The 16,463-nt window shown below is 62.5% G+C and overlaps 2 protein-coding genes across 3 annotated transcripts; one reads left to right on the forward strand and one right to left on the reverse strand.

The window, feature by feature from the left end:
• The first annotated feature begins 1,913 nt into the window (after positions 1–1,913).
• RFC5 (replication factor C subunit 5) lies at positions 1,914–5,437 on the forward strand. The gene is made up of 11 exons (XM_064168160.1): positions 1,914–1,964; positions 2,242–2,306; positions 2,431–2,567; positions 2,661–2,740; positions 3,092–3,165; positions 3,270–3,429; positions 4,275–4,356; positions 4,461–4,590; positions 4,775–4,852; positions 4,950–5,004; positions 5,145–5,437. The coding sequence occupies exons 1-11, from the start codon at positions 1,933–1,935 to the stop codon at positions 5,239–5,241; spliced, it is 990 nt and encodes a 329-aa protein (XP_064024230.1). The 5' UTR covers positions 1,914–1,932; the 3' UTR covers positions 5,242–5,437.
• A 1,048-nt stretch (positions 5,438–6,485) lies between these two features.
• Positions 6,486–14,814, reverse strand: WSB2 (WD repeat and SOCS box containing 2). Of its 2 annotated transcripts, none has more exons than XM_064168529.1 (9): positions 14,460–14,814; positions 14,148–14,319; positions 12,145–12,368; positions 10,905–11,036; positions 10,456–10,556; positions 9,334–9,506; positions 8,966–9,079; positions 8,379–8,486; positions 6,486–6,745 (listed from the first exon to the last, which is right to left on the reverse strand). In XM_064168529.1, exons 1-9 carry the CDS (start codon positions 14,473–14,475, stop codon positions 6,583–6,585), a joined length of 1,203 nt encoding a protein of 400 aa, XP_064024599.1. In that variant the 5' UTR covers positions 14,476–14,814; the 3' UTR covers positions 6,486–6,582. The 2 variants fall into 2 exon arrangements, with proteins under 2 accessions (XP_064024599.1, XP_064024598.1); XM_064168528.1 differs by having other exon boundaries at positions 12,145–12,371.
• Between the last annotated feature and the right edge of the window lie 1,649 nt (positions 14,815–16,463).

The following is a 16,463-nucleotide window of genomic DNA, read 5'->3' on the forward strand; positions in this document are numbered from 1 at the left end:
TTGGTGGCCTCCTCTGCACTGGCTCCAACACTTCCATGTGCTGCTTGTGCTGGGGGCTGCAGAACTGCCCCCAGGACTGCAGGTGGGGTGTGAGGAGAGCAGAGCCAAGGGGCAGAATCCCCTCCCTTGCCCTGTGCCCACACTGCTCTGGCTGCAGCCCAGCACAGGGTTGTGTCTGGGCTGCACTCACACTGCAGGCTCCTGTTGAGCTTTGCATCAACAATATAACCCAAAATAGAGCACAGCATCCCTTTAGGAATACCTGGCACCGTGCTGTGCCCAGCAGCACAGTCACCACCCTGCTTCGGTGAACGCCAGCACCTCACTCCCCCTTAAACCCATGCCCACGATCTTGCTCCAGCGGCTCCCAGCACAGCGCCTCCCTCGAGAACCTGCCCACGACTTCATCACAGCAGCTCCCACTGCTGTGTTCTCCTCAAAAGCACAGAGCTGACCTTGCTGTGCTGAGTGCCAGTACAAAGCACCCCCCAAAAAAACACACCCACAGCCCAGTCTGGGGGGCTTCACTACCCTTACTGCTAAGGTGCTGGAATGGAGGCTCAGGGCAGAGCCCATTGCTGTCTACAACTACCTGCAGGGAGGCTGTAGCCAGGTGGGGTTGGGCTCTGCTGCCAGGCAGCCAGCAACAGCACAAGGGGACACAGCCTCAAGTTGTGCCAGGGGAGGTCTGGGCTGGATGTGAGGAGGAAGTTGTTGGCAGAGAGATTGGCATTGGAATGGGCTGCCCAGGGAGGTGGTGGAGTTGCTGTGGCTGGAGGTGTTGAAGCCAAGCCTGGCTGGGGCACTTAGTGCCATGGTCTGGTTGGTTGGGCAGGGCTGGGTGCTAGGTTGGGCTGGCTGAGCTTGGAGCTCTCTCCCAGCCTGCTTGGTTCTATCATTCTAAGGGCAATGAAGCTGCTGAAGGGTCTGAAGAAGAGGTCTGGTGAGGATCAGCTGAGGGAATTTGGGATCTTGTGCCTGGGAAAAAAGAAGGCTTCAGGGGACACCTTCTGGCTCTCTACAGCTCCCTGAAAGGAGGTTGGAGCCAGGTGGAGGTTGGAACTAGGTAGAGGTTGGAGCCAGGTGAAGGTTGGCACCAGGTGGGGGTTGTAGTCAGATGGAGGTTGGATCCAGGTGGATGTTGGTCTCCTCTCCCAAGGAACAAGTGACAGCCTCAAGTTGCACCAGGGCAGGTTTAGGTTGGGCATTAGAAGAAACTTCTCCACTGAAAGGGTTCTGGACCGCTGGCACAGGCTGCCCAGGGAGGTGTCCGAGTCCCCATCCCTGGAGGGGTTTCGAAGAGGCAGAGGTGTGGTGCTGAGGGACACGGGTACCGCCCTCGGTAGTTAGAGAATGGTTGGACTCTGAGATCTTTAGGATCTTTCCCATCCGAAGGAATTCCATCATTCCACGGCTCCGGCCCCTGCCTTAGCGCTTCCCACCGCTGCTCTCTCCCCGAAGCACACCCACAGCGCACCCGAGCAGCTCCCGGTACCTCGCCCTCGGCAAACCCTGGCTCTGGCCCTTCCCAGCGCCGTGTGCTCCGCAGAGACCCTCCCAGCCCTGCTCCAGTCCGGCCCAGCTCTGCTCCAGTTCCCCCTAGCCCTGCTCCAGTACCCTCTAAGCTCTGCTCCAGTACCCCCTAGCCCTGCCTCAGTACCCTCTAAGCTCTGCTCCAGTACCCTCTAAGCCCTGCTCCAGTTCCCCCCCAGCCCTGCTCCAGTACCCTCTAAGCTCTGCTCCAGTACCCTCTAAGCCCTGCTCCAGTACCCTCTAAGCCCTGCTCCAGTATCCCCCCGGCTCGGCTCAGCTCCGGTGCTCCCCGAGCCCTACTCCGGTGCCCCAGTTCCTCCCCCAGCCCCTCCCCGCTCCTCCGCCGCCGCCTCCGGTTTCGCTCCGCCCCGTGCGGCTGCTCTCGCGAGGCGGCGGCGGATGGCGCGAGCGGGCGGCGGGAACCTGCCGTGGTATGGCCGGGACCGGGACCGGGGCCGGGATCGGGACCGGGACCGGGGCCGGGGCCGGGATCGGGATCGGGGCCGGGACCGCGACCGGGGTCGGGATCGGGGCCGGGACCGGGACCGGGGTGGGGATCGGGACCGGGGCGCGGGAACCTACCGAGAATGGGATGGGGAGGGGAGAACCTGCCCTGGCACCGGGAGCGCAGCGGGACAGGGGGGTGGAAGCAGCGGGACCTGCCCCAGGCTGAACTCCCCCCCCCGCCGCCCGTCCTCTCCGGTGCAGGGTGGAGAAGTACCGGCCGCAGGCGCTGTCTGAGCTGGTGTCCCACCGGGATATCCTCAGCACCGGTAAGCACCCCCTCCCCGTGAGCACCCCCCCCCTCCTCCCACTAACCGCATCCCCGGCAAGTACTGCCTCTTGCAACACCCCGGGGGGCACCGGGCACCCCAAAAGCCCGTTGCCCGCCCCCAGTGCAGCGGTTCATCAGCGAGGACCGGCTGCCCCATCTCCTGCTCTATGGCCCCCCCGGCACTGGTAAGACCTCGACCATCCTGGCCTGTGCCAGGCAGCTCTACCGGGAGCGGGAGTTTGGCTCCATGGTGCTGGAGGTGAGTTGGGGTGGGAGGAGGGGGCGCTGCTGGCTTGCCCCCCTACCACCACCCTTGGGTGCCATCCTCAGCACCCACCCGGTCTGCCTGCAGCTCAACGCCTCCGATGACCGCGGCATCGACATCGTCCGGGGGCCCATCCTGAGCTTCGCCAGCACCAGGACCATCTTTAAGTAAGCTGGGGGGTGGGGACGGGGGGACAGTTTCTGTGCTCCCCAGAGCTCCCTGTCCCCTCCTCACCACCACAGCCTGCCCCAGCACTCGGCTTGAGAAGTGGGTTTGGGGGTGCTGCTGGCACGGGCAGTGAGCCAGAGCGGATGGGAAGGAGCCAGGGGTGCCTGGCAGGCAGGGAGGATGGTGGTGGTGAGGATGGGTGATGAAGGTGCTGGTCTGGAGAGGAAGGGAAGGGGTCAGTGGAGGGCTGTGGGGGCATCACGCTGGGAAGAAGCATCCCTCGCCGCCCCTCTTCAAGCACCGAGCCCCCCAGGACCAAAGCCACCCCCTCTGTTCTCTGCCCTCCCAAGGAAAGGCTTCAAGCTGGTCATCCTGGATGAAGCCGACGCCATGACCCAGGATGCTCAGAACGCCCTGAGGCGAGGTGAGAGCCTGCAGGGCAGACCCCGCAGCTGCTGCACGCCTTCAGGCCGGCAGGGCGAGCCCCGCAGGGGCCCGGGCTGAGCCGCCTGCCTGCCGCTCCCGCAGTCATCGAGAAGTTCACGGAGAACACTCGCTTCTGCCTCATCTGCAACTACCTCTCCAAGATCATCCCTGCGCTGCAGTCGCGCTGCACTCGCTTCCGCTTCGGGCCCCTCAGCGCCGAGCTGATGCTGCCCCGCCTGCAGCACGTCGTGCAGGAGGAGGGGTGAGCAGCGCCGGCACGGGGCACGCAGCCCTTACCTTGGGGGGCACTCAGCTCCTCCACTGCAGCAGCTCAACCAGACTTGGGTGCTCAAGGCCTCATCCAGCCTGGCCTTCAACACCTCCAGGCAGGAGGCAGCCACAGCCTGTCTGGGCAACCCTTTCCAGAGTCTCACCATCCTCACCCTGAAGAGTTTGTTCCTCAGCTCCAGTGTAGCCCTGCTCTGCCTCAGCTTCAAACCATCCCCCCTTGGCCTGTCTCTAGACACTTAAGAAAAGTCCCTCTGCAGCCTTCCTGCAGGATCCCTTCAGGCACTGGCAGGCAGCTCTGAGGTCCCCCTGGAGTCTCCCCTGCAGGCTGCACACCCCCAGCTCCCTCAGCCTGTCCTCACAGCAGAGCTGCTCCAGCCCTTGCATCATCCTTGTGGTCCTCCTCTAGACCTGCTCCAACAGTTCCATATCCTTCTTGTGCGAGGGACAGCAGAGCTGGAGGCAGGATTGGAGGTGATGTCTGAGCAGAGCAGAGCCAAGGGGCAGAATCCCCTCTCTTGCCCTGCTGCCCACACTCCTCTGGCTGCTGCCTTCTGGGCTGCATGAGGGCACTGCTGGCTCCTGGGGGGCTGCTCAGCAACCAGCACCCCTAGGGGTTTTTCTTCAGGGCTGCTCTCATCCCCTCTGCACCCAGCCTGTGTCTGGAACTGGCCTGTCCCAGCTGCAAGACCTTGCCCTGTGACTTGGGTGTGCTCCATGGCATCCTCCCCAGCCTCATTCCATGTCTCAGGGAGGAGCGGTGGGCTTGGTTTGCTGTGGTTCCTCTTCCCTCTGGCAGCCCCAGGCCTTGTTTTGCAGGGTGGATGTGACAGAGGACGGGATGAAGGCCGTGGTGACCCTCTCGAGCGGTGACATGCGCAGAGCCCTCAACATCCTGCAGGTATGGCGCACCAGGGTGGCCACTGCCGGCCTGTAAGCCAGCAGCTGCCCTGCAGGGGTCGCTGGAGGAAGTCTCCATCCTTCCTCCACCCTCCTCTTCCTCAGAGCACCAGCATGGCCTTTGGGAGGGTGACAGAGGAGAACGTCTACACCTGCACAGGACACCCCCTTAAGTCTGACATCGCCAACATCCTGGACTGGATGCTGAACCAGGACTTCTCCACTGCCTACCGCAGTATCCTTTCCCCTCCACCAGCTCCTGCTGCTAGGAATCCTTTTTGCTGTGGTCTCCCCATCCTGTGACCTCCAGCTCTGGCTGGGGTGGTCGTTAGGGAGGGTCCTGTGGGTTGTGGTGGGGATGAGGAGTGGGATGTGGCAGGGAAAGACCCAGCTGAAAGCCCTTCACTCACTCATCTCAGAAATCACAGAGCTGAAGACACTGAAGGGCTTGGCCCTGCAGGACATCCTCACCGAGATCCACCTCTTTGTGCACAGAGGTGAGGACTTGTGGGGAGAGCTTCTGGCTGCCCTTAAGGATGCCAACCACCTCTCCCCATACACACCACCTCTCCCCACGTGTCCTTCTCTCCACAGTGGATTTCCCACCCTCCATCCGCATCCAGCTGCTGATCAAGATGGCAGACATCGAGTAAGCATCTGCTCACCCCCACCCATGCTGGCCCAGAACACCCACAGTGGGTGCCCACCCCCTCTGCCATGCTGTGCTGCATCCTGGCAGCTGGTGCCCATCCTGGGAACACCCAAACCCACTTTTGCCCCCTGCTGCAGGTACCGGCTGGCTGCTGGCACCAGTGAGAAGATTCAGCTGAGCTCCCTCATCGCAGCTTTCCAGGTCACCAGGGACCTGATCGTGGCCGAAGCCTGATTCCTGCTGGCTGGGTCCGTGCTTGCCATGCCCACATCTGGCAGAGGTGGGAAGAGACCAGCAGCCCCATGCCTGGAGCTGCTCCCTGCAGCTCTCTGGTGCCTTTTCAAAGGCTTTGAGCCCACACCCAGGGCACACAAGTTGGGCAACGTCGTGTCTGAGCTTCACCCAGAAATAAAGCCTCCTCTAAAGCCCAGCACCTTCCACTTGCCTTTTCTTTTCCCTCCTGCACACCAAGGGCCAAAGGGATGTGGTGGAGCATCACCCCCTGCCCTGACACCATTCCCAGTGGTGTCACACAGGCTAAGGTCCAGCTGCTGCCACCAAATCCCTCTCTCCTTGCAGGGCAGAGCTGCCCCAGGTGCTCACAAGCTACAGCCAGCACATCACACACAGCCCTGCAGAGCAAGCTGCAGAAGGCTGAGGGAGCTGGGGGTGTGCAGCCTGCAGCAGAGAAGGCTCAGGGCAGAGGTCATTGCTGTCTGCAGCTACCTGAAGGGAGGCTGCAGCCAGGTGGGGTGGGGTGGGGCAGCAGCAGAGCAAGAGGGGACAGCCTCAAGCTGTGCCAGGGCAGGTTCAGGCTGGATGTTAGGAGGAAGTTGTTGGCTCCAACCTGCCTGGTTCTATGACCTGTGTCCCACCTTCACAGTGGACTGATGCTCCCCAGCACATCACTGAGCACTTACTGGCCTGCTGCCCAGAGTGCTCACTGCCACCCTGACATCCTTGGCAAGAGGGCTGGAGCAGGCCCTGCCAGCTGTCCCCCCAGGTCACCTCCACCAGCCAAGAGGGAGAGATGTGAGGAACCACTTTTTATTCTGTCATCACTGTCACCTAGTCCACAGAGACCTGCCTGGCTTTGTCCAGCTCCTGCTCAGCCCAGGAGAGTGGCTGGGCCTGAACTCCAGGGACTAAGCTCCAGGATGAGCTGGCCCCACTGAGAGAGGGTTTGCTGGGGACAGCTGCAGCCTTGTGTATTCATCCCAGCCCCACCAACTCTGCTGGGAGCACAGCCACCAACCGTCAGCATTGCACTTGGAAGCAAAAGCACCTGACCCAAAGCTTGCAGATCAGAGGTGGGCACAGGGGCACCCGTGTCAGGCTGCCACAACCGTGCCCCTCGCCCTCTGCATGCACATTGGCTGGGTTCTCCTATCATACACCCCCAAAATCCCTCCACGCTGGCAAACGCAGCCCCCAATGGAGGGCAGCAGCAACCCTCCCGCTCCGCGGCTGTCCGCCAGGCGGCGTCGCTGAGCTGCCTCCTCCGAGCCCAGCCGAGCTGCGCTGCCAAGAAGCAGGAGAGCTTTTGGCTTCTGAGCCTCCGCTTCCCACCCGGCCTCAAAATGTCCGGTAAGTGAGGAATTCCTTCAGCTTCTTGGGAATGGGAAGAGCCAGGACCTGGTAGGTGGTAAGGAAGGTGCGCAGAGCTTTGCGGCATAAGTGCTTCAGCGACGACAGCACCCGCGGGGCGGTCCAGAACTGCACGTGGCCGTCCCTGGTCCTGCAACGGGACCCGAACGAGCTTTGAGCGCAGGGCAGAGAGGTAGGAAAGCTCCACTGTGTCGTGTCCCCCCCCTCAAACATGCTCAGCTTGCAGCCTGGGGGTTGGTGTCTTCTCCAAAGGGACAAGGAATGGAATCATAGAATGGGTTAGGTTGGAAAGGACCTCAAAGGATCAACCAGTTCCAACCTCCTGCCATAGGCAGGGACACATCCCACTAGAACAGGTCACTCAAGGCCTCATCCTGCCTGGTCCTGAACACCTCCAGGGAGGTTGTGGAGCACAGAATCACCCAATGTGATCTTTGATCACATTGGGTGATTCTGTGCTCCACAACCTCCCTGGGAAACCTGTGCCAGGGTCTCACCACCCTCAACCTGTGCCAGGTTCTCACCACCCTCACTCTAAAGAACCCTTTCCTAATATCCAGTTTCAATCTCCCCTCTGCCACTTCAAACCCATTCCTCTTCCTCTCATTCCCACACCTTCTCAATAGTCCCTCCCCAGCCTTCCTGCAGCCCCCTTCAGATCCTGCAAGGCCACTCCAAGGTCTCCTCCAAGCCTTCTCTTCTCCAGCCTGCACAGCCCCAACTCTCTCAGCCTGGCCTCAGAGCAGAGCTGCTGCAGCCCTCTCAGCATCTTGGTGGCCTCCTCTGCACTGGCTCCAACACTTCCATGTCCTGCTTGTGCTGGGGGCTGCAGAACTGCACACAGTGGAGGTTTAGGTTGGGCATGAGGAACACTTTCTTCCCTGAAAGGGTTGTCAGGCCCTGTCCAAGGAAGCAGGGGACTGAGTGTCCTTCAGGGTGTTCTTTGGGATGACCATGGGTCAGTCAGAACCATGCCAAATGGAAAAGGATCCTGAGGGTGTTGGTCAAGAGCTGGCTGAAGGTGAGCTTCTGCTCAAGTGGCCAAGAAGGCCAACAGCATCCTGGCTTGGATCATGAACAGTGTGGTCAGCAGGGCTAGGGCAGGGATTGTCCCCTCTGTACTGGGCACTGACAAGGCTGCCCCTCAAACATGGGGGTCAGCGTTGGGGCCCTCACCCCTAGGACACTGAGGGGCTAGAGTAGGTCCAGAGAAGGGCAACAAAGCTAGAGAAGAGCCTGGAGAAAAGGTCTGGTGAGGAGCAGCTGAGGGAACTGAGAGTGTTTAGTGTGGAGAAGACTACAGGAAGACTTCACTGCTCTCTACAACTGCTGAAAGGAGCCTGGAGCCAGGTGGGGTTGGTCTCTTCTCACTAGGAACAATCGATAGGACAAGTGGAAACAGCCTCAAGTTGCACCAGGGGAGGTTTAGGTCGGACATGAGGAACGATTTCTTCCCTAAAAGAGTTGTCAAGGCCTGGCCCAGGCTGCCCAGGGCAGTGCTGGAGTCCCCATCCCTGGAAGGGGTTTCAGAACCAGGCAGATGGAGCGCTGAGGGCCATGGTTTAGTGCTGGGCTAAGGACTGCACTCGATGGTCTCAAAGATCTCTCCCAAACCCAACGAGTCTCAGGTTCCAGGATTCCAACCACACGTTCCCCAGCTCAGGAAACCACCCTGCAGCCCAGGGGAAGCCCAGCAGGTGCTGAGAAGAAGCAGAGCTGGAGGAGGAGGAGGAGCTCAGGTTTCTCCCCTGCCCCATACGCACCCCGTGGCGATGAATCCGCCGTGTGGGAAGTAGATGCAGCAGAGCCCATTGGTCATGGGCGCGAAGGCAACCGGAGAGCGCAGCTCCAAGGCCCAGATCCTCAGCAGCCTGGGGAGACAAGGGGAGGGCACCCTGCCAGGCTCACCCCCACACACTGCTTGCAGCTAGGAGAAAGCCTCTGGGTTGACCTGAACACTTGCAGACTCTGGAGGAGGGTTTTCAGCCTGCAGGCTTTAGAGCATGCCAGGAGCATGCCAGGAGCATCCCAGTGCGGCAGCAAACGACCTGCAGAGCCAAGCTGGAGGCAGAGAGCTTGTGACTGTGCCAAGGGGCACAACGAGGGTGGCACAGGATGGAGGGGGACATGGGCCTGAGCTCATCACTGAGAGAGGTGACAGTGCCCTGACCTTGCTACTCTTTGTCACAGCCAAGCTGGCATCTCCCCTGCCTTTCCCTTTGTGCTGGGCACCGGTGGGGAGCTGGCACATGTCTGCTTCCTGCTGGCACATCCTGAGCTCCTGGTTAATTTTAGAGGAGTCTTCCTGGGACCTTCTTTCTGCTGGAGGTTCCTAAGGGGTTTCACTCACCTGTCATCTGCCACCGTGGCCAGGTAGAGGCCTTCAGGGGAGAAGCAGACGGAGCGCAGGGAGCTGGTGTGGACTTCGCTGCTGTAGTCCACAGCTGAGTGCAAAGGGACGTGGCTGTGGGAGGGGCAGAACAAGGCCAGCGTCAGCCGCGGGCTGCTGCCAGCCCCAGCCCCACTGCTCCGCGGCTGGCAGAGGGACTGGACCCAGCAACTCAGAGCGCCCCCCTCTGACTGCTGGAGACGGGAGGGAGGTGGTGCCCGTGCCCAGCTAGAAGAGAAGACCACAGTCAGCCCCAACGAACATCCCCCCGCAGCCAGCACCACTCTGGTGCCCCTTTCGCGGTCCCTCTGCAGCCTCCAGCTCCCTACCGCAGCGTCCGCAGCTGCTCCCCGGTGTAGGGGTCCCACATGATGACGCAGGCGTCGTAGGAGGCGGTGACCAGGAGGGCTGAGTCTGGAGAGAAGTCGCAGGACACCACGCTGCTCTGGTGGCCCTCCAGCCTCCGGATGAGGGCGTACGACTTCATGCTCCACAGCAGCGCCTGCGGGACACGGCCAGGGGCTGAGGCTGGGCACGTCCCCGCCGTGGGACATGAGGGGTTTAAGGCACATGGGCTCTGGGCCCAGACTCTCCAGACAAGGGCAGAGTCCTGTATCTGGGGAGGAATAACCCCAGGCAACCAGTGCAGACCCAGAGGTCATCCTGCTGGAAAGCAGCTTCGTGGAGAGAGACCTTGGAGTGCCAGTGGACAGTAAATGGTCCGTGGGACAGCAAGGTGGCCAAGGGGGCTAATGGCATCCCGGGGTGCATCAAGAAAAGTGTGGCCAGCAGGACTAGGGAGGTTCTCCTTCCACTCTGCCCTGCCCTGCTGAGACCACACCTGGAATGCTGCCTCCAGTTTTGGGCTGCCCAATTCCAGAGAGACAGGGATCTGCTGGAGAGAGTCCATCAGAGGCTACAAGGATGGTGAAGGGACTTGAATGTCTCTGCTATGGAGAAAGATTGAGAGTCCCAGGGCTGGTTATTCTGGAGAGGAGAAGGCTGAGAGGGGACCTGATGGATGTCTGTAAACATCTGAGGGGTGGGTGGCAAGATGAAGGTGCCAGGATCTTTGTGGTGGTGCCCAGTGACAGGACAAAAAGGCTAAGCTGGAAGCCAGCAAGTTCCACCTCAACAGGAGAAGAAAATTCTTTGGTGTGAGAATGCCTGGAGCAGGCTGCCCAGAGAGGTTGTGGAGTCTCCTTCTCTGGAGACTTTCCAAACCTGCCTGGATGTGTTCCTGTGTGGCCTGCCCTGGGTGACCCTGCTTTGGCAGGGGTTGGGCTGGATGATCTCTGGAGGTCCCTTGCAGCCTCTGCCATTCTATGACTATGCAGAACCAGAATGGCAGAGGAGTGAGGGTGGCTGTGGCCCCTTCTCTCGGCAGGGACTCAGAGGATGAACCCTAGGTTCCATGGGACCCAGGACAGCTCCCAGCCAGGGACACTCACCGTCTTCTCTCCAGCCACGGAGCAGAGCATGCTGCAGTCTGGGGAGATGGAGCAGCAGTAGACCCACTGCACGTGGCCTGACAGCACCTGGACCTGACGCCCTGGGGACACACGAGTCATCAGAGGCAAGCACGACAGGCAGCCTGGGCCCTGGCCCTGCTCTCCTCTCTCTCCTGAGGGGGAACACACCGGGGCTGAGGCTTTCCCTGCAGCAGATGCCAAGCTCTGTCTGCCTGCATCCTCCTCCCACACAGCCCAGGCCCCACCTGGGTGAGGTTGGTTCTGCTCCACGCTGCAGGACTCTCCCCTTCTGACTCAAACACTGTCCCCGAAGGTCTCCTCCCACCACCTCCCTAACTGAAGCAGGTCTCTCCCCAGCCTTTCCCACAGCAAAGCCCAGGCTCAGGCAGGGGTGCCCTAGCCCCTGGGTGTCTCCATGTCCTCCTTACCATCTTTGCTCAAGTCCCAGACACGCAAGGTCTTGTCCCGCGAGGCCGACACAAGGATGAGGCTTCCATTGGGAGCAAAGCTCAGGTCTCTGACAACATCCTGGTGCCCCAGGAGGCTGAAGAGGAGGTGTCCTGCAGAGAGGGGACACAGGACCATAGAATCAGTCAGGGTTGGAAGGCACCACAAGGATTAGCCAGTTCCAACCCCCCTGCAATGCCCAGGGACACCTCACACGAGATCAGGCTGCCCACAGCCTCATCCAGCCTGGCATTAAACATCTCCAGGGATGGGGCCTCAACCACCTCCCTGGGCAACCCCTGTCAGGCTCTCACCAGCCTCATGCTGAACAACTTCTTCCTAACACCCACTCTGGATCTCCCCCAAGTCCTATCCACGCTGAACACTGTGCTGCTGTGGGAAACAAGGAGTGACCCTGGGACGGGGAGAGAGCAGGGGCTCCCAGAAGTGTTCAGGGAAGAATGACAGGAGATGATGACAGGAGACAGAATTTCTTTCCAGGAGGGAGCAAGGTGAGAGCCACCAGCCTGAAGCCATGACTGCTCTTGCTGTCATAGGATCACAGGATGCCAGGGGTTGGAAGGGACCCAAAGAGAACACAGAGTCCAACTCCCCTGCCAGAGCAGGACCAGACAATCTAGCTCAGGGCACACAGCAACACATCCAGACAGGCCTGGAAAGGCTCCAGAGAAGGAGACTCCACAACCTCTCTGGGGAGCCTGTGCCAGTGATCATCCAGTCCAACCCCACTGCTAAAGCAGGCAGCCACAGCAGCTTGCCAAGCATCACAATGCCCAGCTGGGGTTGGAACCTCTGCAGAGAAGGAGACTCCACAGCCTCTCTGGGCAGCCTGTGCCAGGGCTCTGGGACCCTGCCAGGCAAGAAGTTGCCCCTTGTGTTGAGCTGCAACCTCCTTGTGATGGTTTCCATCCATGTGCTGCAGTTTCCATCCATTGCTGCTTGTCCTAGCCCAGGGAGCAGTGAGCAGAGCCTGTCCCCGCCTCCTGACCCCCAGCCCTCAGGTAGTTATAGACATTGATTAGGTCCCCTCTCAGTCTTCTCTTCTCCAGACTAAGCAGCCCCAGGGCCCTCAGCCTCTCCTCACCAGGCAGTGCTGCAGTGCCCTCATCATCCTCACAGCCCACTCCTGGACCCTCTCCAGCAGATCCCTGTCCCTCTTCAGCTGGGGAGCCCCAGAGCTGTCAGCAGATGGCCACTCACCTGTCTGCACCTCCCAGACCTTGATCTGCCCATCGTTGAGCCCCGTGGCCAGGATCAGACAGGGAAGGCTCACGGCGCAGGTGGGCTCTGTGCCTGCTGCTGGCCAGGCACTGAAGGCCAAGCCCCACACGATCTGCCCACACTCCAGGGTCTTCTCCTTGGCCGCCCCTCGGCTCCTCGCCTCCGCCTTGCCCCCGCGGCTCTTGCGCTCTGAGCCTTTGCAGCTGCTGGGAGAGAGTGGCACAGAACCACAGCCTGCAGAGAGCTGCAAGGCACCTCTGGGCATCAGCCAGCCCAACCTCAGCAGGGCACCCACAGCAGCTGGCACAGCCTCGCAATGCCCAGCTGGGCTTGGAAGCTCTCCACAGAAGGAGACTTCCACCACCTCCCTGGGCAGCCTGCTCCATGCCTCCAGCACCCTCACACCAAACAACTTTTCTTTCTCTCTCTTTCCTTCCTTCTTCCCTTCCTTCCTTTCTTCCTTCCATACAGCTCTTCAGATGGAACTTCCTGGGTGCCAGTTTGTGCCCACTGCCCATTGTCCTGCCCCTGGGCACCACTGACAAGAGTCTGGCCCCAGCCTCCTGCCCCCCACAGCTCCTTTCTCTCTTGCTGAGCATTGCTCAGATGCCCTCTGGGGCTGTTCTTCTGCAGGCTCTCAGCCCCAGGGCTCTCAGCCTTTGCTCCTCCCAGAGCTGCTCCAGGCCTCTCAGCAGCTTTGCAGCTTCCCCTGGACTCTGTCCAGCATTTCTCTGTCCCTCTTGAACTGGAGAGCCCAGAACTGAGCCCAGGAGTCCAGTTACAGCCCCATGAGGGCAGAAGGGCAGGAGAACCTCCCTTGACCTGCTGCCCACACTCTTCTTCGAACACCCCAGGAGACCATTTGCCTTCTTGGCCATGAGGGGACATTGCAGGCTCACTAACGAATTTGTTTTCCCCCAGCACTCCCAGGAGCTGCTCCCCAGCCAGGTCTCCCCTCACCTGTACCAAAGCAGGAGGTTGCTCCTGCCCAGGTGCAGGGCTCTGCACTTGCCCTGGTCGAACTGCCAGAGGTTCACCTTTGCCCAGCTCCAGCAGTGCAGCCTGACAGGCTGCCAGCTGCTCCTCCCAGTCTGTCTCAGCAGCAAACTGGCCAAGGGTCTGCTTTGTGCCCTCACCCAGGTCACTGCTGGGTTTGCTGAACAGGTCTGGCTCCAGTGCTGACCCTTTTATAGAACTATAGAAGCACAGAACCAAGCAGGCTGGGAGAGAGCTCCAAGCTGAGCCAGTCCAACCTAGCACCCAGCCCTGCCCAACCAACCAGACCATGGCACTCAGTGCCCCAGCCAGGCCTGGCTTCAACACCTCCAGGGACAGCAACTCCACCACCTCCCTGGGCAGCCCATTCCAATGCCAATCACTCTCTGCCAACAACTTCCTCCTCACATCCAGCCTGAACCTGCCCTGGCACAGCTTGAGGCTGTGTCCCCTTGTTCTGGTTCTGGCTGCCTGGCAGCAGAGCCCAACCCCACCTGGCTACAGCCTCCCTGCAGGCAGCTGCAGGCAGCAATGAGCTCTGCCCTGAGCCTCCTCTGCTGCAGGCTGCACACCCCCAGCTCCCTCAGCCTCTCCTCACAGGGCTGTGCTCCAGGCCCCTCCCCAGCCTTGCTGCCCTTCTCCAAACACCTTCCAGCACCTCAACATCTCTCTGCAATTCAGGAGCCCAGAACTGGACACAGCACTCCAGGGGTGGCCTGAGCAGTGCTGAGCACAGGGGCACAAGAACCTCCCTTGTCCTGCTGCCCACACTGCTCCTGAGCCAGCCCAGGATGCCATTGGCTCTGCTGCCCACCTGGGCACTGCTGCCTCCTCTGCAGCTCCTCTCTGCCAGCCCCCCCAGGGCCCTCTCTGCCTGGCTGCTCTCAGCCACTCTGGCCCCAGCCTTCGGCGCTTTATCCGCACACACCCACCCGAGGGCCCCGGTACCCCGCACCGCTGCCCCGTCCAGCCGGCCCCGCACTCACAGCTCGGCCTCCTCCAGGGGCCAGGGCAGCAGCTTGACCACGCAGTGCCCCTGGGACCAGGCGAACCAGCAGCCGTCGGCGGAGAAGGCCACGCTCCACGTCTCGCAGCTCGACTTCCAGTCGTAGCGCTGGGGCCGGCCCGGCTTCAGCTCGGCCAGCAGCAGCGGCTCCTCTGCGGCGGGACACGCAGCTCAGCGGCCGCACGGGGCCCCGGAGCGGGCCCGGAGCGGCCCCGGAGGGGTCCCCCGCTCCCCCCGGCCCCCAGCCCGCCGGTGCCGGTCCCGGCGGAGCCCGCGCCCCGCCCCACCTCACCTCCGCTCGGCTTCATGGCGGCTCCCGGCCCGGCACTGCCGCTCCTCCCGGCCCCAGCCCGGCCCCGTCGCTCCGCCCGGCCCCGGTCCCGGCCCCGGGGAGGCCCTGCCGGGAGGGCCCAGCCCTAGGACCCGGCCCAGGGCGGCGGCGGCGGCGCGGTGAGGAGAGCCCTCTGCTTCCTCCTCCTCCTTCTCCTCCTCCTCCTCCACCTCCGGCACCGCCCCGCAGCGGCCCCGGCGTTCCCGGCGGTACCGGAGCGCACAGGGTCTCGCCGAGCCCCGGGCTGGGCTGCGGGCACCGGGGGAGCAGGTCGGACGCAAACAAAGGGCCGGGCCGGAGCCGCGGCTCCGGGGGCGCCTCGGTCCCTCTGTGCCGCCCTCCCCAAGGCTGCAGCCTGGCACGGGCACACGGGGACCCGGCGCCCGGGCAGCGACACCCCCGGACAGTCACCTCGCAGGGGAGGACATGACCCCCCCTGCAGTGCCACCCCAGCACCCGCACGGTGAGACTGCCCCCTGCGGCACTGGCACCCCCCCGGGCACCCACGGAGTGACAGCCTGCGGCACTGACACCCTGCTCCCGCGGGGACCCGGCACCTGGCATGGTGACGGTGGCACCCCAGGGACCCAGCACCTGCACGGTGACACCCTCCTGGCGGTGGCTCCCCCTGGCGGTGCCACCGCAGAGCCGCAGCACCTGCACGGTGACACCCTCCTGGCGGTGGCTCCCCCTGGCGGTGCCACCGCAGGGCCGCAGCACCTGCACGGTGACACCCTCCTGGCGGTGGCTCCCCCTGGCGGTGCCACCGCAGGGCCGCAGCACCTGCATGGTGACACCCTCCTGGCAGTGGCTCCCCCTGGCGGTGCCACCGCAGGACCGCAGCACCTGCATGGTGACACCCTCCTGACGGTGGCTCCCCCTGGCGGTGCCACCGCAGGACCGCAGCACCTGCATGGTGACACCCTCCTGGCAGTGGCTCCCCCTGGCGGTTCCACCGCAGGGCCGCAGCACCTGCATGGTGACACCTTCCTGGCGGTGGCACCCCAGGGACCCAGCACCTGCATGGTGACATCTTCCTGCCAGTGGCACCTCCCCTCAGCTGTGGAGATCTCAAGGACGCAGCACTTCCATGGTGCCACCCACCCCCTCTTAGGGCCTCAACATCCCCATGGTGACTCTACCCTGGCAGTAGCACCTACACCGTGACACCCCACTTGACAGCGACCCCTCGGGACCCGGCGCCCACACAGTGACAACCTCACGGCAGAGACCCTGCCCAGGACCCAGCACCCGCACAGCGACATCCCCGTGGCAGCGAACCCACCGCACACTAAGTGCCAACACCGCCATCCCCAGCAGTGACATCCCTGGCACCCAGCACCCACAGAGTGACCTCCCTCCCGGCAGTGACCTCACCACGGAGCAGTGACTCCCCTGGCAGTGCCTTCTCCCCTCCCTGAAGGACCCAGCAGTGCCACCCACCCCAGCAATGATCCCTCCTAGGGACCCTTCTGGCAGCAGCACCCCAAGGACCCCGTACCTTCTGGGTGCCGCCCACCCTGGCAGTACCTACTGTGAGTCACTGCAAGAGGCATCTGACCAGCCGCCCCCACACCCCCTGAATTCACCACCGTTCCTGCTCCCCCCGCAGTGCCCCACACTGTGCCAGGCAAGGGGTGGGGGTGGGGAGCTGCATCGCAACAAGACAACGGTGTCATGGGGGACCTTGCCCCCCCTCTCCCCCACACCTCCCCTGGCTTGTGGTCCCCACTGCAGAGACGCCAGGCTGTGGGCAGCATGGGGGTGCCAGGAGCATCCCCTAGGATGGGATGTCACCCCTTTGGCTCAGGGTGCCCCTTGCAAGGGGGAGGGGTCACAGAAGTCCCATGGGGAGCCTTGGGGGGGCCCTGTGCCAGCAACCCCCCCTCAAGCAGGCTGCTTCCTCGTGGTGTCCCTACCCCCAAGACCATCCCATGCCACCCATCGCTACTTCGGGGTGCCAGC

Source organism: Pogoniulus pusillus, chromosome 30, assembly GCF_015220805.1.
Source record: "Pogoniulus pusillus isolate bPogPus1 chromosome 30, bPogPus1.pri, whole genome shotgun sequence".
Taxonomy (NCBI): domain Eukaryota; kingdom Metazoa; phylum Chordata; class Aves; order Piciformes; family Lybiidae; genus Pogoniulus; species Pogoniulus pusillus.